This window comes from Anastrepha obliqua, chromosome 1, assembly GCF_027943255.1.
Source record: "Anastrepha obliqua isolate idAnaObli1 chromosome 1, idAnaObli1_1.0, whole genome shotgun sequence".
Taxonomy (NCBI): domain Eukaryota; kingdom Metazoa; phylum Arthropoda; class Insecta; order Diptera; family Tephritidae; genus Anastrepha; species Anastrepha obliqua.
The window spans coordinates 141,432,991-141,458,316 of record NC_072892.1 but is presented as its reverse complement, the minus strand read 5'-3'; the positions used below and the strand labels follow the sequence as shown (position 1 = coordinate 141,458,316).

Here is a 25,326-nt window from a genome sequence, read left to right as displayed (position 1 = left end):
AGGCTGCTTGTGGCTGGTACAAGGTGGCGCAAAATTAATCATCCTATTTTGTTCTTAAATAATTTTTTTACTGAAAAATTTAGTAATTTTGAGTGAAAAATTTAATAATTTTGAGTGATGGAAATCTTTATTTGACTTCTGCGCCCCCATTGCTTGTCTGTCTGTATGTATAGGTATACTGCAGCAGTGTAGTTCGCAAGTGTCAATATGACCAACATACGACACCATTTGCAAAAATTATATGCTTTCCGAAAAGGTGTTAATTTTGCGCCACCTTGAATAAACAACACGAGAAAGTCTAGCGTTTCGCAGACTATTTCGAATTCCGAATGCAAGGATATTCCGTTCAAAAATTATCCGGTATTTGTCAATAAAACGAGAACGGACAAAGTATTCATTAATATTTATTTAATTCCTCTCAACATTTTTTCCCATAGCCAAGCTGTGATTAAGGTTCTAACGGCGCCATGTTGCATATCCAAATTGGTGAACTCCTGTAAGCAGGAGATCAAATCTCTTGGGTGTGCAGGTAATTTTTCTCTGATCTGAGTTCCAGAACATAGGTACATAGTGGGAAATGAAATTACTAATGAGCTTTCCAGCAAGAGGTCGACTGAATTGGTCTCAGAGATCTCCTACCCGGTCATCGGCATCACCCTAACTGTTGTTAAAGGGTAATCGCACAACTTTTTTCTCAAGAAAGCACAGATCAGATGGAGCTCCATTTCTTCGTGTGCTATTTCAAAAATCCTTTGGGCTCAATATAATAGACAATTTCCAAGCTTGTAGCCGGTCATTGGACGATCGGCACTCACGCAGAATAGCTAGGGTTACTATTTAATCCCCATTGCAGAAGCTGTGGGGAGCTTCCAGAGGAGGAGACTATGGAACACTTTCTCTGCAAATATCCGGATTTGGTAGCCATAGGATTAAGGTCACTGGGTACTCCTTTCTTCGACAGCCTGGGGCAGTACTCCAACCTAAATCAAATCAACGTTCTCCGTTATAGCAACAACTCTGATTGGCTGCCCGTCCCGTTGGAGGTCTCATAATGGCATCGAAACGGCGCTTTAGTGGTTCGCTTGGGGAGTGTCAGTCTGGTATTTCAACCATTTCACTGCCTAACTAATCTCCATGATATCCAATACTTCATATTCGTGGTAGTCACACCTGCAATCGATTTCAGCTCCTTCCATGCATTCTTCTCTAATACGTCAATCGACTAAAAACGCAAACGAATGAGCCGTGCAAGAAATACTGTTACGGCCACTTATATGGAATATTCTCCCACAATCACTTCAATACGCTCACATAAAACTTTTTTACTGTTTTGGCTTGACGGAAGCAACTAGGAGTGGGTAACATCACGGCAATTATTTTCAAGTCGCATATCTGCTTCGCTGTATTAACTTTTTAAAAATGCAATACTTCCAAAAAAGTATTTTTATGCGTCACAGTTGTAGTGAAACAATTACTTAAACTGCAAATTCTCATTTCCTGTACACACAAAATTTCAATAATATAAATATTCATGAGTCAAAAGCAAAATTAACGTAGACAGAAAAAAATTTTAAATTTAAAAATATAATAAATATTTTTTTTTTATTTTAATATTTTAAAACCCAGGTAAACAGTAAATCAATAGATGAGTGCATTCATTAGCGGAGTACGGCTTCAATATATCTAACTAAATAGAAAACGAATGACTATAGAAAAAAAATATCACAATGAGGCTGCTAAAAACAAATAATGCAAATACCACATTTAAAATACATATTTAACTACATACATAAATACTTAGTCGTAGGTAGTGTAAGGGAAAATGTATTTAAATATATTAAGAGAAATGTAGCTAGGATTATTATAAAATTAAAAGAGAAAATAATCAAAATGAGCAATATAAAAATGCTTCAAATAACTGAATATATCTTTAATCAGCTGACTGCAACTATGAAGAAAAAATCATTTATAAAATTATGTACACTCATTGCTAGTTACGATCGATATCGATATCCCTACATACACACACTATGCATATATGTAAAATATTAATGCAATTTTAACGAGTAAAAATTGAGCATATGAAAATCAAATTATTCAAGAGAATAGTACGCATGAACGGCTGCTCCTACATGCATACATTGGCAATACAAGCACGTACTATACATGTATGAGCGCACTACGGGCTGATCAGCTACTGGTTAATAATTGTACAACAAAACGTATGAGCATGCTGAAAGCCAGCCATAAATACATGCATACACACATACATTAACACCTACAAGACGAGTGCACTCAAGCAGCGAACAAATAAATCAAACTGAGCTACGCTAAAGTTAACCAATATTTAACGTAAAACAATAGCAAATCAACGCAGCAATAAATCAAACTAAATTTGGTAAATCTAGTAAAGCAAAAACAATAGACTTGCAAACTCCTTTACGCGACACAAATCATTAAAGTACATACCTACTTATATCTAAAGCAAAATAAATATATTCTAAAACAAAGTATTACTGTTATACATAATTAAATTGAATAATGCAAAAATTGTAATCAAAAGCAGATGAAAAAAAAGAAAATAGAAATAAATAAACAAATTCAAAAGTAATAAATACTAAATATACACATATATAAATATATATATATTAAATATTTAAATGAGTATGACAATATACATATGCGCCTGTATTATAAGTTTAAATTGAAATGTACGAGTATGTATACCAATAAAGGATTCAGAACCAGAAAAACCGGACAACAAATACCTCTTCTTTGGATTACTGGGCTTTAATTTAAGAATAAGTTTTCATGTGTTGACTGATTGCAAAAGCTATTCACGTAGCCTATTAAAGCAAGGACATAGGAGCAGATTTTACTACTATAAAACTCTTTATTAGGTCGCTTGCGTGCTTGCCTGTTCGGTACAAATTTTGCAGTCGGTTTTATTAGGTTGGGTTCCTGGGCAGAGGGGACATGAGAGAAATGAAATGCCTGATCATATGGCTAAAAGAGGGGGAAATATGCCCCTAATTGGTCCTGAGCCTTTCCGTAGTCTTACAAAAGTGCACTCAGAAAGTGAGAGGAGAATAAATTGATTGAACACTGCCGAAATTCTATCGATCTATCACAAGCGAAACAATTCCTAATGCCGAACAGGGGAATTTCTAATACACTACTTTCGCTCAGTAGAGTAGACTTAAGACTTTTAACTGATTACTTTACGGTTGACTGTAGTCTGAGATATCGCTTAAGCAAAGTTGGTCTCTCTGAGACCTTTCTCCGTCGATTCTGTGAAATGGACACTGAAAATTCAGAACACATTCTTTGTGAATGTCCTGCACTAGGCAGAAAAAGGCTGCACCATCTTGGTGATTTTGCCGTGCATTCATATAAATTATAGAACAATAAGCCCCGGCATGTGTTACAATTTTTGAAAAGCCTTAAAATATAGGGTGCCTCAGAGAACAACCCAGGTACAATAGATCTGTTTCCATCGCAGCGCGTGTTTCAGCGTGTTTTATCAAGTCGTTATCGATATACAAGCATTGACGCAAAAATTGGGCATGGGACCGCAAATTTTACTTGCATCGTATTTACTTTTGGGTCCCTTATTTGAATAAAATTTTAATATTTGGTTCATTTAAAACAGAGATATCACGTTTCTTTTTTCTTTTTTAAAATTACCTTTATATGGTAGGTGGGCGTGGTTATTGACCGATTTCGCACATTTTTAATATCGAACTAAAGGGTGATTAGATTGGAGAAACTTCTTACAATAGGGTTTTTTGACAAATCACGCGTAACTACTGTTTAACTAAATAAATAATTTTGTTCAGTATTCATTGACATTTCATCATGGAAAGACTTACTTACCCCTCAACTACGTTTACAAGTCGTAAAATTGTATTACGAAAATCGACGCTATGTGAAAAGTGTTCATCGCGTGCTTAGGGCAACTTTTGGTCTACATAATCATTCAGCGACGAGGACCAGTTTTGGTTTAAGCGGCTCAAGAGCAACCCCAAGCCATTGAAGAACGGCTATTATATCCATTGAAAATAACCGTTTAGTGCGTGCGTGGTGCCTATGCGTTGAGGAATCATCGGGTCATATTTCTTCAAAGACGAAGCTCCATGATAAACGACTTTTTGATAACAAAAATTGAAGCCCGTGATCTCCACTACATTTGGCTACAACAAAATGGCGCTACTTGCCATTAGAGACAGACAGCGCGTGAAACAATGGATTTACTGCGTCGTCGTTCCGGTAAGCAATTTATCTCTCGCCTTGAACCAGTGGGTTGGCCACCAAGATCGTGTGATATCACACCTTTGGACTTTTATTTGTGGAGGTATGTAAAGTCGAAATGTTTTGTGGATAAACTAGCTTCGATTGAGGCATTGAAAGCCAACATTACTATAGTTATTCACGAGTTAACGAACGAAGTCCTCCAGCGAGTCATTCAATATTAGTGTTTACGGATGGCCAAATTACGGCACAGTTGCGGCCAACATTTGAAAGGGATCTTGAAAAAATAAATGTCATAAATGGTTCTACACCATATAAATAAAAAATAAAGATTACCCAATAAATTTGATTTTTCTTGTTTTATTGCAATTTAAAATCCAATACATCTAAATTGATCACCCCTTATTTTGAATAAAGAGCAATATGTGTACCAAGTTCATCGTGTGCTTGGACGGACATGACTAAATCAACTTCTCCTCATAGACACATTTGCCCATATTTTGGCGTTTCGTGTCCACAGCGGGCACTACATTCTGTCAAAAAAGTAATGGGAGTTGTTCAATAAAACACAAAAAAATTGTTTAATCAGAATTTAATCAAAATTTATTTTGTCACCTTCAAAATAGGCTCCATTCAAAGCAATGCACAGATGCCAACGATTAGTCCAGTCATCAAAGCACCTTTTAAACGGTGCTTTAGCTCCTTCAGCGAATTCTCCTTAATGGCCTTTATTGATTCAAAGCAGCATCTGCAGAGTGGCAATTTAAGTTTTTTGAAAAATCACAGAGGGCTAAATCCGGTGAATACGGTGGTTGTTCGATGATATTTGTCGAGTTTTTGGTCAAAAAAGTGTTCACAATATGAGCCTTGTGAGACGGTGCGTTATCATGGTGCAAGATCCATGAGTTTTCTTTCCACAAATCGGACCGTTTCCTACGCACATTCTCTCTCAAATGTCGCTAAACTTCCAAATAATATTCTTTACTTACCGTAGAACCATTTGGAGCGAATTCAGAGTGCACAACATCGCGATAATCAAAGAAAACGAGTAGCATGACTTTCACTTTTGACCGACTTTGACGTGTTTTTCTGGCGATAGCGCCATTCCGCCGCCTGTTGACTGGTTTGCATGTCAAACTTATATACATACGTCTCATCACCTGTTATGATGCGCTGGATAAACGTTGTGTCCGAATTCACTTGCTCAAGCATGTCTTCAGCCGCCTTCTTCTGATGAATTTTTTGAAAGAAATTCAACTCTCTTGGAACGAGTCGAGCAGCCACGCGTCTCATGCCCAATTGATAATGTAAAATGTTGCGAATAGATTCGTAAGACACGCTACCTCACTCAAACTTAAGGGGTTTTATACCTTGTGTTGGACTAAAAAATTATAAAAAAATTTTTTATGGCATATTCTAAAAGTGCATCATCTTAAAAATATAAATTCAAAAAATCATAAAGATCGAAGCACTAGAACAAAAGTTACAGACCGTGGAAGCGCGCAAATTATCCATAAATGAAGTGCACGCAAAACTTTAGACGCGATTATCTCGAAGTCGTATTTTTTGAAAATTGCCATCGCGGTGATCATTATTTATCAAAAACTATTTGACTGATTTGCATAAACTTTGTTTTTAATTATTCGAAGTTCCAACCTCGTGAATCTGAGCGGTTCACTTTTTATAAATATTTGCATAGTTCGCTGGAATTTATACCATATTTTTTTTTAATTTTTCAACTCCTCAAAAATCGTTTTCTTGGTTCAAAGCGGTTTTCATGTCGAGAAAAATTTTTTTTTTGGTAAATAAACCGTTCAGATTCACTAAAAAATTTGTTTCTACAATAATCATTTAATTTTTTTAATTTCAAATGAGCTGCTCATGCGCTACCGTGATCACCGCAAGCCTCTTCTAAAAAGCGGCGTTTCGGGGGAGGGGCGATGTCAACGATAAATAATAACACCAAAATGTATTCTTCGAGAGTTACCCTTCAGTATGATATATGCCTCATTTGAATAAAAGTTCTAAAAGATATTAAAAAAAAAATTATGACAATCGTCCATTTTTTCGGGCTCACAAGGTATATAACTCCGTAATGATGGTTTTCCGCCACCATTTCCTTGACTTTGTGGACGCTTTGAAGCGTTGAAGACGTTGATGGGCGACCTGATCGGGGCAAATCTTCCACGACTTCTCGGCCCTCTGCAAAAGCGTTATACCACTCGTAGACCCGTGTTTTTGATGAAGCACATTCGCCATAGTCTTCCTGCAACATTTCGACTATTGCATATTATCGTATATAGTAAAAAAGCCTTTGAAGTGATTTAAAAAACAAAAAGATGTTTCACAACAATTAAATTGTGAACTGATATTAGCCTTCATTTTTACAACCATTATAAAATTAGTTATTATTATTATTAAGAAACAGTTGATTTTGAATTTTTAAAATTGAAACACAAAATATGTATGTTTTTCTTTTAAATCGTTTTTTATTTTAGTTTTTTATTTGCATTTTCTTTTTGCAAATTTAGTTCCTTCTGTACACAAATATACATACACATTAGATATGTATGTCGATAAAGTATCGTATAAATTAAATTTTCTTTTTTTTCACTCTATAACATACAAAACAACAATTGCACGATTATTGATTAATTAATAAGGCCAAAATGGCTAAATCCTTGATTGCCTTGAGTTGCATTGGTTTCATATAATAAACTTATAAGATACATAGGAATACATTTGCAAATAACTCGTCAGTTTTGTCTCTCTTTTTTCATTTCCGTCGCGCAAATCGCAAATCACAAATATGTATAAAAAACTTTATTAAAACAAAAAACAAAGCATGAAAATCAATTATCAACTAATGCACTGAGTAGTGTAAAATATCCATTAGTAGAGCTTAGACGATATGTTTTGATGAGGGTACGAATGTGTGTGCGTGCTTGTACGCGGCTTTGCCGCAGGAAGTGTATATTGTTTTTTTTTTCATTTATTTAAACGTCGCTTGGCAAATAGTTGATAAATGCCAATCCCTGCGGAGAGTGTGCCGATGGCGCCTACTTGAAATGTGGATAATTTACCACCCCAAAGGTAGCCTTTGGGCAGCGTGCTGACGGCATGTGCGAAATCGAGTGACAGTCGAAGTACGGAGAGTAGCTCTAGTCGATGCTTTTTGAGTACTTTTTCATCTACATGGGAGCTGGAAAGGAAAATTAATTTAATAATTAAACAGTAATTATTTTGAATATTAATTTTTTATATTATATTAATTTAATAATTAAACAGAATGTTAATTGGTAAAATACAAGTCATTTCAAAAAAGCACTAATTTCTATAAATATAAGAGTTTATACAAGGCCTCTTTTTTCGCCAAGACTTAGCGAGAGGCGAATAAATGAAGCAACTGGTAGAAATGCATGATGGAAAGAATAATGAGATGGCGCCTATCGTGGTCCCGTTACTTTGCGCTCAGCGAATTTGACAACTAGTTACGTGATTTTAGCTCCAGTATGGCCAGATTACCATTTTCGTAACTTGATTTAGCATTTTTTTTTTTTGTTGTTTTTATTATTTTTTGTCTCGAAGTTTTAGTTCTTTCTTCATCACATTTTTCTAGCTGTTCTAATTAAAATGTCATGTTTATAATTTTGTAAAATATAAATTTTTTAATAATTATTTAAATAATTCACTCAGTTTTATTTAGCTTTACTTTTTTTTAACATCTGGTGGCATTGCCCGCGATTGCAGGTGTTGTTGGTGTTCTTCTGCTTTCGGCAGTCAAATCTCTTTCTCGCTACTGCAGTGTTGCCTAGCTTTGGATATAAAAACGCACTAAAATGCCCATTCAAAGAAAATAAACCAACAATTTTTTATTGAATTACTTAAGGAACTCTGTATGCGTGACAAATTGTCTTTAAAATGTGCGTTTTTTTTAAATAAATGTGTTGCTTATGTACAATTTAATTTATGAGTTTTTTTGTTAAGCGAGACTCTTTTGTTAAGGGAACGACTTTTTTGCTATATTTGAAGTTATGTAACTAGATAGGGTACTCTTTTTGTAAAAATGTCAGTATGGTTTTTTTAGTATTTTCTGGTATTTTGTTGTTTATTTTTACTATGAATACACCTCTTAATGTCCTATGTCTCACTAAGGATTGATGACCGGAAGAAACGATTACACCTCTATGGTTTTAATTCGCATTCAATAAATTCAAAGGCTTTTTAAAATGTGTAAAAAGGTTTTCAATCTTAAGAAGAGTTGAGAGAGGGGCATTTAATATTTTTGCATAACCTTAAATGGAGCCAAAAATTAAATTTGCACTTTCAAATTATCAAATTTTATAAGAGTAAACAAATTTTCATTAGCACTAAAATCTTCTCAGAGTGACCTTTTTTAACCTTTTTTTGTTTAATAATAAGTTTGTTTTTTAACTTAAAGTTTCGGTAGCTTTAAATTAAAAAAAAAAGCAACAAACACGAAACTTAAAAATGTTTGCATTTTCGGTATAAAAAAGCACTAAATTTATTGCGAAGAGCAAATGGTTGGCAATACTGCACAACTCAGCAAACGTGACGTCACGTACGCTCTGATGGGCGCAATCTTCTTTCTATCATTCTTGGTAGAAATGAACATACGTCGGCAATGCGGGAAGAGAACTGCCTTAAATTACATTTGCTGGTAAGGCAGTGCGGCCTAATGAGTTATAGCCATACTCACTAGCAGCGAATCTTTTTCGATATCTTTGTTGTTGCTTTGCATTGAAAAAGTTTATCGATCATAGAGACACCGAGCGGGGAAATAGCGAATACAAGAGGCCTACAGTGAACAAATATATTTTTTAATAAATGAAATACTAACGGCATACTTTTTTTCGAAGTATATTATATTTTTTTTTTTAATTAATAACTTAAATATAAATGTTATTTTAGTTTATTCTTGTTTAAAACCATAAAAAAATGTTAAATGGCTGTCGTTCCTATAGGACAGGAGTTCAACTCCACCTTTCAATGGAATGTAGCATTATCTTAGGTCGGTAACAAAATACCCTGTATATAAAGGGTGTTTTTCAAGAATTTGAGAACTTAAAATGATAATACAAAACAGAAATATTATTGGAATTATTTTTTTTTACTATATGTAATCTGTTAGATAATTTCAAGACATTTATTTTTTGAATATAATATCCGGAATATATCCATTCAATTAGTCCAATTTTGGACTACTTTTTCCAATAAATATGAATAATAAATCTAAATGAGTCCAATTATATTAACAAAAATGTGACGAAAACGATGGTCATTTGGCTTCAATTCTTGGACGAGCTGTATTTTATAGACACGTAAGCGAAATGGGTTGGTGCGTGACTACCATTCGGAATTCAGAGAGAACGTAGGTTCGTATCTCGGTGAAACAATAAAGTGAAGAAAAAGTTTTTCTATTAGCGGTCGACCGTCGGCAGACAATGGCAAACCTCCGATTGTATTTCTGCCATGAAAAAGCTTCTCATAAAATATATCTGCCATTCGGAGTCGGCTTGAAACTGTAGGTACCTCCATTTGTGGCACAACATCAAGACGCACGCCACAAAAAGGAGAAGCTCGGTCAAATACACGAAAAGGGTGTAAGCGCCAATTATATATATATGTATATATACATACAGTGTTGGAAAAAATAATAGAAACGATGTGAATTTTTCTTTCTTTTGGGTATATTTCTTGCAAAATAATTTTTGCTGTTGAAGTTCATATCTTTTTATAAAGAAACAGTTTTATATATAAAAAAAAATAGAGGTACTCAACTCTTGCTACATATTTGTAAAAAAGAAATCATGAAGTTCATTTTATTGTACTTGGAAAAAATAATAGAAACGACGTCCTTAAAGCTAAACATAAGTATTTTTCTTTAAGATAATTAAACAAAACTTTTAAAATTGTAAACAAATTAATATTTGGTTGTTGCACCCTGGGCTTTAATGACTGCGGTGCAACGCCGGCTTATTGAGTCCACTAACTTGGCACAAACTGATGGGTTTATACTAAACCATTCTGCCTGGACTTTTTCCCACAAATCTGCTTTATTTTTTGCCTTATAAGCGGCAATTCTCTTCTTCAGAATGCCCCAAAGGTGCTCTATTGGATTCAAGTCCGGGGATTGTGAAGGCCATTCTACTAACTTTACATTGTTATCCTGGAACCATTTCTTCGCCTGTTTAGAGGAGTGTTTTGGGTCGTTATCTTGTTGAAACTCCCAAATCAATGGCATTTCTTCTTTGACATATGGAAGCATGACATTATTTAAAATATTTACGTAGTCCGCAGCGCACATCTTATCTTTAATCCAGAATAAAGGACCAACTCCTGCCGACGAAAAACATCCCCAAAGTAGTATATTACCACCTCCACGCTTCACGGTCTTCAACATGTGCTTTGGATCGTATGCAGAGTTTTTAGGTCGTCTTACATGTACCTTGCCATCAGACCCAAACAAATTAATCTTTGTTTCATCTGACCTTAATACGTTTTTTCAATTTGCGCGCAGTAGATGTTTCTTTGCAAACGATAATCTGCAGGTTATGTTTTTTCTGCTAAGGTATGGTACTTTTCTTGCACTATAGGCCTTTAATCCCCCAGATAATAATCTATTTCGGATTGTTTGACTGCTTACTGGCGCTTGTAAAACATTTTTCAATTCTTTTGAGGATAAAAATGGTTTTTTTTTTCGATTCTCGTATAAGCAGTTGGTCAAACTTCTTTGAAGTTTGCGCGCTTTCGTCCTCGTTTTTCCTCTGTAATTTTAAAATTAATCGCAGAAAACACCTTTTTTTAACATTTCATTAAATCGGCAATCCGTGACATAGAAAGGTCATCACTTTTTATTTTTTTTATAATTTCTCTTTCATTAACAATACAGTGTTTACCACGTCCCATTCTGAATGCAATATTCATAAGATAAGAAATACTTTATGAACAAGACAATAATAAATATAATTTTTTACATACTTTTCCAACAAAATATAGAACAGTTTAAAAATAAGAGTATATTATTAATTTTAACTGTAGCTATTCAAATTTTTCCGAAACGTTTCTATTTTTTTTTTCCAACTAAAACACGCGGTTCTGCACCAAAAAGAATACTGAGCCTAAATATTTGCGATTATACACATAAAAACAAGACAAAATAAAGTACCGTTATCAAGCAGTATTACACAGTGTGTAACTGCATAAATAGGTACATACTTACAAACTAAAAATTGTATATGAAATATGGAGTGATTGTCGTTTCTATTATTTTTTCCAACACTGTATATAACTAAGTGCTCTCTCGTAGATTTCAAAAATAATATTCTAAAATTTTAAAATTTTTAATGCCAAAATAATATCCCACTTAATATTCAATAATTTTAATGTATGTACATATATATAGGGTGGCGCAAAATTAGTCACCCTATCGGAAGATTTACAATTTTTGCAAATAGCGTCGTGCGCCAATCTCATTTAACACGAGTGAATTGCAGCTGCAGTTTACAAACAAACAAGCAATAGAGTGAATAAAGATTTCCATCACTCAAAAAAATTTTTTAATCATATTTTTTTATGATCTTTTTTTATTATCTTTGATCAACAAAAACAGAATTAATGATTAATTTTACACCACCTTGCAGTGAATATAATTGGATTATTTAATTATATTATTAAATTATTATTTACACTGCATTCTCTACTCACTTAGCAACATTCACCTCATTAAACTTCTGTTGATTTAGCGAGTAACTTCGCAATGTTCTGAAAGCGAAGAATAAAAATTATGTAAATGCAGCTATTTAAATCAAATTATCAAAATCAATTCAAAGTACCTCATCAAATTCAAGTAAACGGAAAGTACCCAAAAAGAAGAGTTAAGCACATCCCAGGCATCTGCATTCTTAACATCGATAATATTGTGTTCCGATAGCCAGCAAATTTTCTCAACCGGGTAAAAAAGCAAATCCACAATATTTGCTGAAACTCCCAGCACCGCCATTAGTCGATCTGGCTCCGCTGTGCCCAAGCCATACTCCAAGGCGTATTGTATCATGGGGATGTCATCGATGAGGCGAAGGGTGGCGCGCGCGCCCGAAATACGTGAACTGGTAATGGCATAACGTTTCGCCAGCTCTGGGTTACGGCTGGAATGATAGCCGGCGATCAGTTTGGCGCTGTAGCACAGTGCCTTCATCACCTGTAAAAGATTGCCAGATTTAATTGCATACTCGTACACTGATAAGGAAAATAAGTAGAGCTAATAAGCGAATGTTTACAATACAGAAACCAATTGTTTAATTAACACTTTATTGCTATTAACAGCTCAAGTATTGTCGGCTTTGAAAATACTTTTAAAAATAAACTACGGCATGACTTCGAAGTTAAATGCAACAAATAAAAGTGTTGAAAAATAAAGCACAGTTGTATTGCTATCTATGCGCTGGGTTTTATATGACAAATAGATAATGAGAGGGCAAAAGCGCGCCAAGTTATTGTTTTTATAGCGCTGCTTGAGGAAACCCCCACATTTACTCATTACTGGAATTCCAAAGTATAGCCTCGTGTAATTGATTTTTAATTTCTTTCTTTTTTCTTGTTTTACGAATGTATAAGCTCTAAGCCGCTTAGTAAACAAAATAAACAATTCGTCTACTCTTGAGTGCTGATTAGACCTCCCAAAGTGTCATGAAGCGCAATGCACGCGATACACCTTATGATGGCCTAATCACTTAATCGCTTAGCTTTGTTTGTTTTTATTTATTATTAGTGGGTCGAGAAGAAGCCAACAACAGCAAGCGTTTCGGCTCGTTTTCCTAATCACTAGCCATTAATGAGGTAGCTGTCTTGTTAGGCAAAAATGACGAAATGACATACCGTCAAGGAGAGAGTGGCAGACACTAAGACCATGGAGAAGAGGGGGAATTCGATATCTATACAAATGGTGCCAAAGCTAGACGATAAGGTTGGCTATGGAATAATTTCGAAGGAACTATCCGTGCGACTACCAGACTACTGCAGCGCCCATCAGGCAAAAGTTCTAGTTATACAAGAAGTGGCTACGTATCTAAATACGCGTGGCGTAACAAAACTCCAGGTGATCATTAAATCAAATAATGCGGCTATACTAAGATCAAACGTTGCACGGAAACGCCGGGCAGTTCTAAGTGATATTAGTGCCGTATTCAAGGGCAGCCTTATTTGAGGGAAATTGTAAAGCCGATGAGCTAGCCAGGAAAGGTACGACCAAATTAATAATTAAGAATAACATTATCCAAGAGTCCAAGAGGTCAATAGGGCATGAAGAGATGAAGACACTTGCGTAACAGCTAGGCTACTATGGAAAAATACAAAGGAACTGCTTAGCCTCTCAAGAGAGGATATCTCGAAGGTCGTGGCTTGTAGAACTAGTCATTGGTTATTTGGCAGCATAGGTGGGCACACTGCATTATAAACTTACTGCATTACAAATAGCAGTAATCAGTAAAATTTTACTGATAATGAAGTTTAATTTGCATTACCAGTAAACTTTTACTGATTACTGAAAAAATTGCAGTAAAAATATTTTTTTACTGATTACTAAAAAAAAATTTGCATTAAAAATATTTTTTTACTGATTACTGAAAAAAATTGGAGTAAAAATATTTTTTTACTGATTACTGAAAAAAATTTGCAGTAAAAATATTTTTTTACTGATTACTGAAAAAAATTGCAGTAAAATTACTGATAATATAATTTGATTTGCATTATCAGTATAATATTTACTGTTTATGGGAAGTCAAAATGTAATACACTCTCATCACGAAATTCAATCATTTATGTACTCAATAATTCTTTTTTTTTGGTTTCTCTTATTTTCTTTCTTTCCAAAAGTAAAAAATCCTTCAATTTAATTGAAATTTTTTATATTTAATATACATATTTTCTTACTGCACAGATGCACACAACTTTGGAATAAATGCAATAGACCGAAATCTGCAGAAGTAGTTAATGGAGTGATAAATGCGAATTTAATAACTCCATGCATAACAAGGTGGAACTCGCTTTATGATTCCGTAAATAAGTTACTGGAGCACAAAACCAATTTAGCGGAATTGTGTTTCCGTTTAAAAATTCCTACCATTCTCAGTGGTGAGCTTGAGTACTTAGAGGAATACGTAAAGCTTATTAAACCTATTGCAGAAGCAATCGACTTCCTTCAGGGTGAAAAGACCATGTATTTTGGTTATTTCATACCCACTATAGTGTCCTTAAGAATAAAAATGCGTCGTTTGGAGCCTAAAAGTTTTAAGTATTTAACCGAAAGTAGCAAAAAAATGCATGAAGCATTGCTTAAAAGATTTGAAAAGTACTTCCTGATTCAGCCTGACGCTTGGGATGCTGTTAATGCCGCTATTTCTGTCCCTGACATTAAGTTGCGATTTGTGAAAGCTCTTTTAGAAACAGCTAAAACGCAAACAGGAAGTTAAAAAAATGTTGAACACTTATGTGGTCAAGTATGGAAAAGTAGCCTGTGCCAAAACGCGTATTCTACCTCAACCCCCTCAAAAAACATTGTTTGACTTCGGGGATGAAGTAATGGTAAACTTTTTACACTTGGTTTTCAATTAAATATTTGTTTTACGCATATATTTACTTAAATAGATATTAGCATACAATGTGGTTCCACTGACTCGGAAAATTATCTTCAAGAAACGCTCTTATACCTGGCCGAACGAGAAGAAACAACAAGTTGCCTAAATAAATATCAGGCTATTAAAAACGTATTTTTAAAATATAATACCCCATTACCGTCATCTGCACCTGTAGAACGGTTGTTTTCATTCGCTGGAATTGTAAATCGGTCCAGAAGGCAAAAACTCAGCGATGCAAATTTTGAAATGCTTGTGTTAAGAAAGGCTAATAGCTAATAGCAAATCAAATTATATTAACAGTATTTTTACTGCAATTTTTTTCAGTAATCAGTAAAAAAATATTTTTACTGCAATTTTTTTCAGTAATCATTAAAAAAATATTTTTACTGCAATTTTTTTCAGTAATTAGTAAAAAAATATTTTTACTGAAATTTTTTTTCAGTAATCAGTAAAAAAATATTTTTACTCCAAATTTTTTTCAGTAACCAGTAAAAGTTTACTGGTAATGAAAATTAAATTGCAATATCAGTAAAATATTATATTTACTGCATTTTTACTGTTACTGCAAAGTGCCCACCTATGTTTGGCAGGCATTCCTTGAGACTAGAAGTGAATATTGTAAAAGTTGTACAGATGAGCACTTCCTTTGCAATTGTCCAGCCTTAGCTAAAATTAGAACAAATTTCCTCGGAAATACTTTTTCAATTCTCTTACAGAACTGTCTGGCGTGGGGATGAGACCAATCCTGCGCTTCATAAGAGCCACAAAATGGTTCCACGAAGAAAAACAAATGCGGTTCCCGTCAACTTGCAAGGACCTGTAAGGTCTTAGTAAGTTGGTCGTACAGACCGACTACCACGATAACCTAACCTAACCTAGGCAAAAATGTGACTATCTTTAGAGAAATCTATATACAGGGTTGGCCATATTAAACTGACCCATTGAGTAACCCTATAACTTTTTACTGTAATTTCAGATCAGCTAATGACATACCGCGTTGGAAGCGTCAGTCGAGGGAGATTTATACCATGAAACAGTACACCCCAATAGAACGCGCTGAAATTGTTCAGCTGTACATTCAAAATTCCTTCTCGATTGTAAAAACGCAACGTGCGTGGAGAAAAAAAAATAAAGTGAAAAGTGCGCCGTCAAAGAACGCAATCAAGCAAATGCACAAAAGATTTTTGTCTTCCGGCACTGTGGCTAATACCCGACGTCCAAATAAAAAGCGGCCAAGACGATCTAACGAAAATATCGCGGCCGTACGAGCCAGTATCGAGTCATCGCCGCGAACGTCAGGTAATCGTCGTTCTGCTCAGTTGGACATCCCTCGGACCACTCTACGACGTATCATTCGTTTGGATTTGGGGATATTCCCGTACAAAATACAACTAAATCAACAACTGTTGCCGGCCGATAAGCCTCGTCGCTTGGAATATGCCAATTTTGTCGTCCGAATGGCCCAAACTGATGAGGATTTTTGGCATCAAATCATTATGAGTGATGAGGCCCATTTCTCCTTGAACGGAACCGTAAATAAGCAAAATTGCCGTTTCTACGCCACTGAAAACCCTCAAATTATTGAAGAGGTACCTCTCCACGACCAAAAAGTTACAGTCTGGTGTGGCATTTGCGCTGATATGGTCATTGGGCCGTTCTTCTTTGAAAATGGTCAACACCAACCATTGACCGTCAATCAAGAGCGTTATCGGGCCATGATAACCGATTTTGTGATGCCGATTGTTCGTGAAAATGGTATGGAGCACTTCTGGTTTCAGCAAGATGGCGCACCACCACACACAGCACGAGCCACCGTCAACTTATTGAAGACTTTGTTCCCTGGCCGTTTGATATCAAAAAGCGGCGATTTTGACTGGCCGCCACGATCACCGGATTTGACGCCACCGGACTTTTTTCTTTGGGGCTATTTGAAATCTAAGGTTTACGTCAACAAGCCAAAGACACTAGGCGCACTTAAGGCCAATATCCGACGGGAAATAGCCGCCATATCGGCCGAGACGCTGGCCAAAACTATGGAAAACGCCGAAAAACGGGCACATTACGCTATACGAGCTAAGGGCGACCACTTGCGCGATATCATATTCAAAAAGTGATGTAAACGAATCTCCTTGAACTAAATTAAATGTTTTTCACAATGAAACACAAAAAAATGTTTCTTTTTCCATATTTTTTTAATAATCACATGGGTCAGTTTAATATGGCCAACCCTGTATACTCGGATAGCCAAGCGGCGATAAAATCTCTTGGTGGGGTTGTCGCTAATTCCATCATTGCTCGCATCAAATGCCGGGCGTCTCTTAACGAGATAGCACAATATTTCCGCACTCATTTGATATAGGTGGCATACCAGGGAATTGAACTATAATTACATAAAAAAATTGTGGTATGCTTAGAATTTTCCAACCGAGTGCACAACCGAGTTCTCATAAACAAATCGTATTAGAACGAATTAATAGTGGTTAGGATTAAGTAAAAGGGGTTTAGGTAAACTATCATATCTTCATATACATATATTGGTACTACTTTTATTTATGTGGAAATCTTCATCTTTAATGAATATATGCACCTTTCCAAATACATTAAAATTTGACTTTGGGTTCTGAAATGCTGAGTTTTTGCTTTGAGTCGGGTGTGGGATTTGAGGAATTTTTCGTGGTTTCATAAAATTTCATAATTATTATGGCGGCCGCCGTACCCAAATGTGTTGTTACATGACTACCATCCGCAAGTGCACTGCGCCCCAAGAATTGAACCTAGAAACTTTTGAATGACATGCTATTGCTCCTCCCCTATCAACTATTGCGACAGCAGCAGCCGCACGACTTAGTTTACGTTTGCGTATCTCATACATATATGTATGTAACTTATTGAAGAATTGCCGGGGAGACTAGTGACCAAAAAATCATTTACCAATCACTTCCATATAAACTTAAGCTAATGTTCTATATGGCATAGCCTAATCGTAACTGGCATTTAAATGGTTTTTTTTTGTTAAATATACGAGTATACTTATACAAGCACATAAAATAAAAGTTTAAAGTAACATAAAAAACATAAAAAAAATTCGATATTAGATTTTATAATAAGCAATAACAGACCAAAGTGTCTATGGGCATACGCTTGCTTCTATAATATGAATGCATAATTAATAAAATCTAACAAAAATTTTATTAGAATTAAGTCTACAAACCTCTTTTCTTCGGCGCCAACCATTTTATTTACAGGGTCTGAACATTTCTGAACATTTCAAACGAGAAAATTTTTCAAATTGAGCAATTCGTAAGCTCTCAAAACGATAGGGTTTATTTGGTCCGACATTCATACGAGAATTTGAGTCATCGATTGACCACCAGGAGGCAGCACCCGTCAGAGGTAATGGTTTGGGCTGCTGGATCACAAATGGGAGCTCTCCTCTCGAGCCTGGCGTCAAGGTAAATGCGAAGGTTGCTTTGAAGCCGTCGGCAGACAAACATTTCCGTGGGAGGCCATGGACGTTTCAACAGAACTCGGAACCGACTCACAAAACTCGAGTGAACCAAGAATGGCTAAAAAACAGACTAGTAGTGGTTGCCCCTTGGTAGGTCATAGCAAACCTCCAGTGTATTTCTGCCATGAAAAAGCTCAATATACTCTTCTCTATTAATTAAAAACTTTTCTTAAGCTTGCATTTTTCACTTCGTAATTTACTTCAATAAATATTCATTTGGTATTTGCTAAACAGTGATGCCAAATCTCTCTACGGATCATAGAAAACTGCCAATGAGCGTTTTTTTTTTGTTTTTGTTTTTTGTGTTTTGGTAAGCGCAGATAGGTATACTTACAGGGTCCGGGACTCGAAGTGTAACCAACTTCAGACCGCTTACGCCCAGGCATCAGCTGTCTGTTAATTGGCTAAATGACAGTGCAGAGTATTGTTTACAAGTGCGCGGAAGCGGAAGCAAGCAAGAATGGCTAAAAAACAACATTTCGAACTTGATAACGCCCACGCAATGGCTCTCAAATTCAGTAGACGCGAATTCCTTGCCAGTCTAAGAAACTAATTATTTGTACAAATGGAAAATTTTTCTAAGAAAATAATTCAGTTTCTTTAGTACCTCGAAGGTTAATAAATATTGTTTTGATAAAACATTTGTTTTGATAAAATTTGTCTTAATTTGAAATTCAACGAAATGATTGGTAGTGGCATCTGTTTTGTAGTATTTTAAAGCAAGCAAACATCATGCAAATATTTACTTGAAGCGGCCGGAATTAGAAAAAACATTTTCCATCATTTGGTGTTTCATGTCCACAGTGGGTTTCGAGCCCAGTACCTGCCGAATCGTACTCACGCTCAAACCATTCGAATACGGCGGCCGCAAACTTAATATGTAGACATAAGAACGTCAATCCATCTCAATATGAATTCATACACGTCTCTTACTATTGGATACTAAGTAAAATTATTGCCGTAATTTAGCGCAATTCTATTAAGACATCTGTATGTATGTATGTAATATGGAGACTTTATTGCCGGACTTTATCGCAATTCAATTAGCACGTGGGTATGTACATATGTATGTATGGATGTGATCGGAATACGCTATCTTTTAAATCATATTTTGTTGCTTGAACTACTTATAGTACATACATACATACATACATCAAAGAGTTCATAAAAAAACAAAAACAAGAAGAAAGTGTCAAAATAAGTGAGTTATATGCATTCAACGCCTTTAACGTTAGTGACACGATGTGATAAGAGAAAAACTCGTAGACAGGTTGTTTCCGTTCAGCGAAATTACGAGTCAGTCGGCAGTAAATACCTTGGGTTGTGCAAAAACGTAAACTAGAATGCGCGCGTTTTCTCTTTCGATAGATGAAAAAATACATATATATGTATGTGCATAGAGTTGGGTTTCGGGAATTTCCCGACGGGAATTCTCGAGAAATTCTCGATATTTTTCCATCCCGAATCTCGAGAATTGAAATTTTTAGCATTTCGGGAAATCCCGAATCTCGAGAATGTTTCAAGATTTCTCGAGAAATCCATTTTTTTTTTTAAATTTTTGTTGTCAAATATTAAGAGAAAAACCAATTCTTTCAAAAGTAAAAGAATACACATACATATGATTAATACCTGGAAACACCAAACTGTAACGGCCATTATGTTACAAAGAAGCGCACACTACATACTGTTTCGCAGAATCACATACAATTCACACCATAGTTTCAATTGCTATGTGAAAAGCCACAACAGTATAACTGTTCCATTTGTATGTTTGTTTTTTTTTTTTTTTGTTTTAGGGTGACTACAGAGTAAATGCTAGATGCGTTGCTATGCTATGTCGAGGGGAAGTACTGTAACATCAAGCTAATGAAGTTTAGTTTTATGTGTTTCTTTTATGTAGCAGCAGTTAAGCAATTAGAAATGCTTTGAAAATAGTCAAGCAATTTCAATTTGTTCGCAGACTGCACAGACGACGTTTGCAAATTTATTTTTTGTAGTGAGCGGGTGCATTTCATTTGTGACTGATTAAGTATAAATTATACACCGTATAATAAAATATTTTGTGGTCCAAATATTACTTATTTTTAAGTTTTTAATCGACGTATCGTTGACTGTGACTACCGGTTAGTTACTTCCTTTAAAAAACAAAATTTAAAACAAATTTTGAATTTTTAGCATTAAAAATCATGAGTTCAGAATACGTATACGACCAAGTGTGGCAGCTTTTCAAGCCATTTGACGACGAAGCAACATGTTTGAAATGCAATAAAATCATTAAATGCAAGACATCGTCAACATCTGGACTTCACCGTCACATGGAGAGGATACACAACATGAAGCGAAGGGAACATGAGGCTCCAAAAGAACAGCCACCAGCCAAGAAGACCCGAACTCTTCACAACTTTTTCAATACTTTTTCCTCGCCTGAATCGCTTGAACAAATTGTTGCAAAATTGGCTGCAAAAGATGGAATTCCAATAAACGCGATAACAAAAAGTGAGTTCATTCGTAATAATATAGTATCAGCCGCTTAGGATTTCATCTTCCAAAGTGTCACAAAGCTGTTCTGGGTTTGGTTATGAAGTACTGCACGAAAATAAAAAGCGATTTGAAGATCAAAATTGAAAATTTTAAATCTGCACAGCGTAAGTTCAGCTTGAGCATCGACGAGTGGACAAGCGTGCGAAACCGACGTTACATGAACATCCATATATATTATGACGATGGACAATCTGACAACCTTGGCCTGGTTCGCATTCAGGAATCATGTCCCGCTGAAAAAGTATATTTTTCCACTACTTGGTTCGTATATTTTCTACGAGCATTCAAGAAGACCAAGCAGTGTCTAGTTCTGACGATGATGACGTATTTGCAACCAACAACGTGGATGAAGAAGACATGGCGAAACAGCTTGAAAAATACGTTCAGCAATGCTCAAAACCGAAAGCAGACATTGCGCAACATGCGGCGAACCAGATGTTTTCGTCGCTTAGAAACGTGCTAAAACTATATGAAAAAACTGGAGAGAAAACACAAAAAGTTGAGAGACTGATCGGAGCTTTTAACACTGTTAAGCCAACATCGACTCAAAATGAGAGGAATTTTTCTACAGCGGGTAATTTTGTGTCCAAAAAGCGTACGCGATTGTCAGACGAAGCCATTGACAGTCTGTGTTTTTTAAAACACCATTTTGGGAAATAATGTTTACAATCACTTTTTTCCCCTATTTTAATAAGTATAATCTTGAATTATTTTTGTTTTGAATTTTTTTGTAATTATTTTTGTTTCACTTTTTTGTTTGCAATAATTGAAATAGTAATATTTTCAAATATTTTTTTATGTAATTTACCATATACTTTAATAAAAATAATATTTTATGAAATTCATTGCTCTTACACTGGTTTTAGATTTTTTTTTTTAATTTTTTGGAATTTTTCCCGAATTTTCGAGAATTCTCGAGAAATCTCAAAAATTATTTTCGGGAAATCCCGCATCTCGAGAATTGAAATTTTCGTTATTTCGGGAAATCCCGATTCTCGAGATTGGGATTTTCTCGGGAAATACCCAACTCTATATGTGCATACACTAGGGCGGAGTAATTTTTCGAGAGCAAAAATTTTCCAAAAATAAAAATTATTTCGAATTTACAATAGTCCGTATCATGAAGTTTCACGAAAAAGTTATTCCAAAAGAGTTTTTAGATGAGAAAAATTTTTTTTTCTCGTTGCCGATAAGAGTTATTCCACAACTTTGATTTTTTACTTTGCCTGGTAAAAATTGCTTTAGCGACAGCCTTACCCTTGGGTTTACACAAGGCAATGGTTTGAAGACAACTGAAAATGCGTATTAGCAGTCAAAAAAGAGACTTAGGTGTCCAGACAGTTATTGGGTTTGGGAATAAGTTTCCGCCCTCGTAAAAGAGGTGTCGCTGCTGATACTATAGCGTTTTTCAATAGGTACGCTTTAACTTTTTTCCGATAGGGAGGGCGAACGACGCAATATTTTTTATTTTTCGCTTGTCATTTGTAAACTTCATTAGTATACATTTCATCATGGAACGCTACACACTTGAGCAACGATTGCAAATCGTGCAAATTTTTTATGAAAATAATCGTTCTGTTGCTGCTACTTTAAGAGCATTACGGCCAAAAAATCATCTTCAGTGATGAAGCTCACTTTTGGCTTAATGGCTTTGTCAACAAGCAAAATATGCGTTACTGGGCAGAAAGCAATCCACACGTGATTCATGAGGCACCGTTGCATCCCGAAAAAATCACTGTTTGGTGCGGTTTACATGCCGGCGGCGTAATTAGCCCATATTTTTTCGTTGACGAGAACGATCGCCACGTTACTGTGAATGGAAATCGATACCGCGACATGATAAACGATTATTTTTGGCCGCAATTGAATGGTATGGACTTAGACGACATGTGGTTTCAACAGGACGGGGCCACAAGCCACACAGCACACGCTACAATTGATTTATTGAAGAGTAAGTTCGATGAGCGCATTATTTCCAGAAATGGACCGGTCGAATGGCCTCCGCGCTCGTGTGATTTGACGCCTCTAGACTATTTTCTTTGGGGTTATGTGAAGTCATTGGTCTACAGTAACAAGCCGGCGACGATTTGTGAGCTCAGAGCCAATATTGAACGCGAAATTGATGGAATTTCGGCCGATTTATGCAAAAGAGTGGTCGAAAATTGGGTTCAACGATTGGACTTCGTAAAACGTGCACGCGGTGGTTTGCATGATCGAATTTCATACTTAAATGTATATGTTCAAACTCGATAATAAAAAAAAAATTAGTTAAAAAAGTCAAACCGTTTGTGTTTTATTCAAAAAAAAAGTTGAAGCGCTCTTACTGAAAAACGCTTTATTTTGAATTTTCGCAGGTTACGTATATTCGAATTTCGATTTTTTTGTGACGATATGTTAGTACTCATGTCTCTCACTCATGCCGACGAGTTCGGCCATTTTCAATGTACAGTTAATTGTTGACAGTGCGCGGATGCATTCCGAATGTTGACTGTGTTATACGGAGAAGCTACTTTGGACCAAAGCACGAATCAAAATGTTCTCAGAAGGCCGAGAAGATGTGAACGACGAAAAGCGTGTCGGACGCCCGAGCACTTCAACAATAGACGAAAAAATTGATGAAGTGAAGAAAATGGTATTGGCCAATCGTCAAATCACCGTTAGAGAAGTTGCTGAGGATCTAGACATATCGATTGGCTCGTACCATTCGATTTTTTTCAATGATTTGGGCATGAGACGGGTGGCCGCAAAATTCGTACCAAAACTGCTCAATTTCGACCGAAAGCAGCATCGCATGAACATTGCTACTGAGATGTTAGACTCTGTTCGCGAAAACCCAAATTTGCTCCAGAGGGTCATAACTGGTGACGAATCGTGGGTTTATGGTTATGACGTGGAAACCACAGCTCAATCATCTCAATGGAAGCTGCCGCACGAACCAAGACCGAAAAAAGCGCACCAAGTTCGGTCGAATGTAGAAGTTTTGCCTACCATTTTCTTCGATTGCAGAGGCGTTGTGCATCATGAGTTCTTGACACAGGGTAAAACGGTCAATAAGGAATATTACCTGCAAGTTATGCGCAATTTGCGCGAAGCAATCCGCCGACAACGCCCCTGCTCACACATAGTTGCTTGTACGCGACTTTTTGACCAAAAACAACACACCAATGATGCCGCAGACTTTTTCTTGTTCCCGAAACTGAAGAGGCTAATGAAAGGACGATGCTACGCTACGATTGACGGCATCGAAGGAGGAGCTGAACAAAATAAAAAAAAAAAATATTTTTTAAAGTGCTTCGAAGATTGGAAAAAACTTTGGCACAAGTGCATAATATCTCATGAGGATTACTTTGAAGGGGACAAAATTGATATTAATGAAAAAAAATAATAATTTTTGAAAAAACACAAAATTCCCGATACTTTTTAAACACATATCGTTATGAGAGGTCTCGATCGCAGTAGTTGACATTCGTTTAAGGCGTAAAGATCCTTTTTTATCTAACGTCAAAAATGTGTACGTTCGTTCAGCATTTGCAGGAGTCATGATTCATTATTACCTTTCAAAGAAAAGAGCAGCTGAAACGTGTCGTATATCGATCAATATTTACCGTAATAACGCTCCATCAAATACAACTTGTAAAGAGTGGTTCGACGCTTCCAAAGTGAAAATTTCGACGTGAGTGATAAATATCGCGAAGGGGAACCGAAAAAATTCGAAGATACTCAACTACAACAATTATTGGAAGACGCATGCCGAACCCCTGATGATGTGTCTAAAGAGCAGAAGCAGTTAACTGGGTGCCACATCAATAGAAGGAGAGGGATATCGAGAGAGGTTTGGTGACGTGTGAGGTGCTCCTTGAACGGCAGAAAAGACAAGGTTTTCTGCATCGCATCATCACTGGCGATGAAAAATGGATCTATTATGATAACTCCAAGCGTCGAAAATGTTGGAGCCTGCTAGGTAAACCAAGCCCATCGACAGCGAAAAAAATGCATGCTTCAAAGGTTATGTTGTGCATCTGGTGGGATCAGAAGGGTTTCATCTACTATGAACTCCTTAAACCATCTGAAACCATCACTGGCGATCGTTACCGACTGCGGCTAATGCGTTTAAATCGAGATCTCATAGAAAAGCGGATAGAATGGGACGGTAGGCATGACAAACTGATTTTGCTGCATGACAACTCCAGATCACACGTTGCTAAATCGGTCCAGAAATATTTAGAGGCACCGAATTTATAAATCTTGCCACACCCGCCGTATTCCTCAGACATTGCCGCTTCGGATTACCATCTGTTCCGACCAATGCAGTCAGCCCTTATTGGAGAGTGGTTCACTTCTTACGAGAGCATTGCAAACTAGCTCAATGAA

The 25,326-nt window shown here is 36.0% G+C and overlaps 1 protein-coding gene across 2 annotated transcripts in view; it reads right to left on the bottom strand.

Annotated features, from left to right (window-relative positions):
• Positions 1 to 6,717: 6,717 nt before the first annotated feature.
• Positions 6,718 to 25,326, bottom strand: part of LOC129236340 (peroxisomal membrane protein 11C) — a 32,621-nt gene continuing 14,012 nt past the window's right edge. For both annotated transcript variants that reach the window (XM_054870680.1, XM_054870679.1), the window contains 3 exons: positions 12,108 to 12,472; positions 11,980 to 12,036; positions 6,718 to 7,453 (listed from right to left, as the gene is read on the bottom strand). In XM_054870680.1, the coding sequence (XP_054726655.1) occupies positions 7,240 to 7,453; positions 11,980 to 12,036; positions 12,108 to 12,472 (636 nt within the window). In that variant the 3' untranslated portion in view covers positions 6,718 to 7,239. The remainder of the gene's footprint in view (positions 7,454 to 11,979; positions 12,037 to 12,107; positions 12,473 to 25,326) is intronic.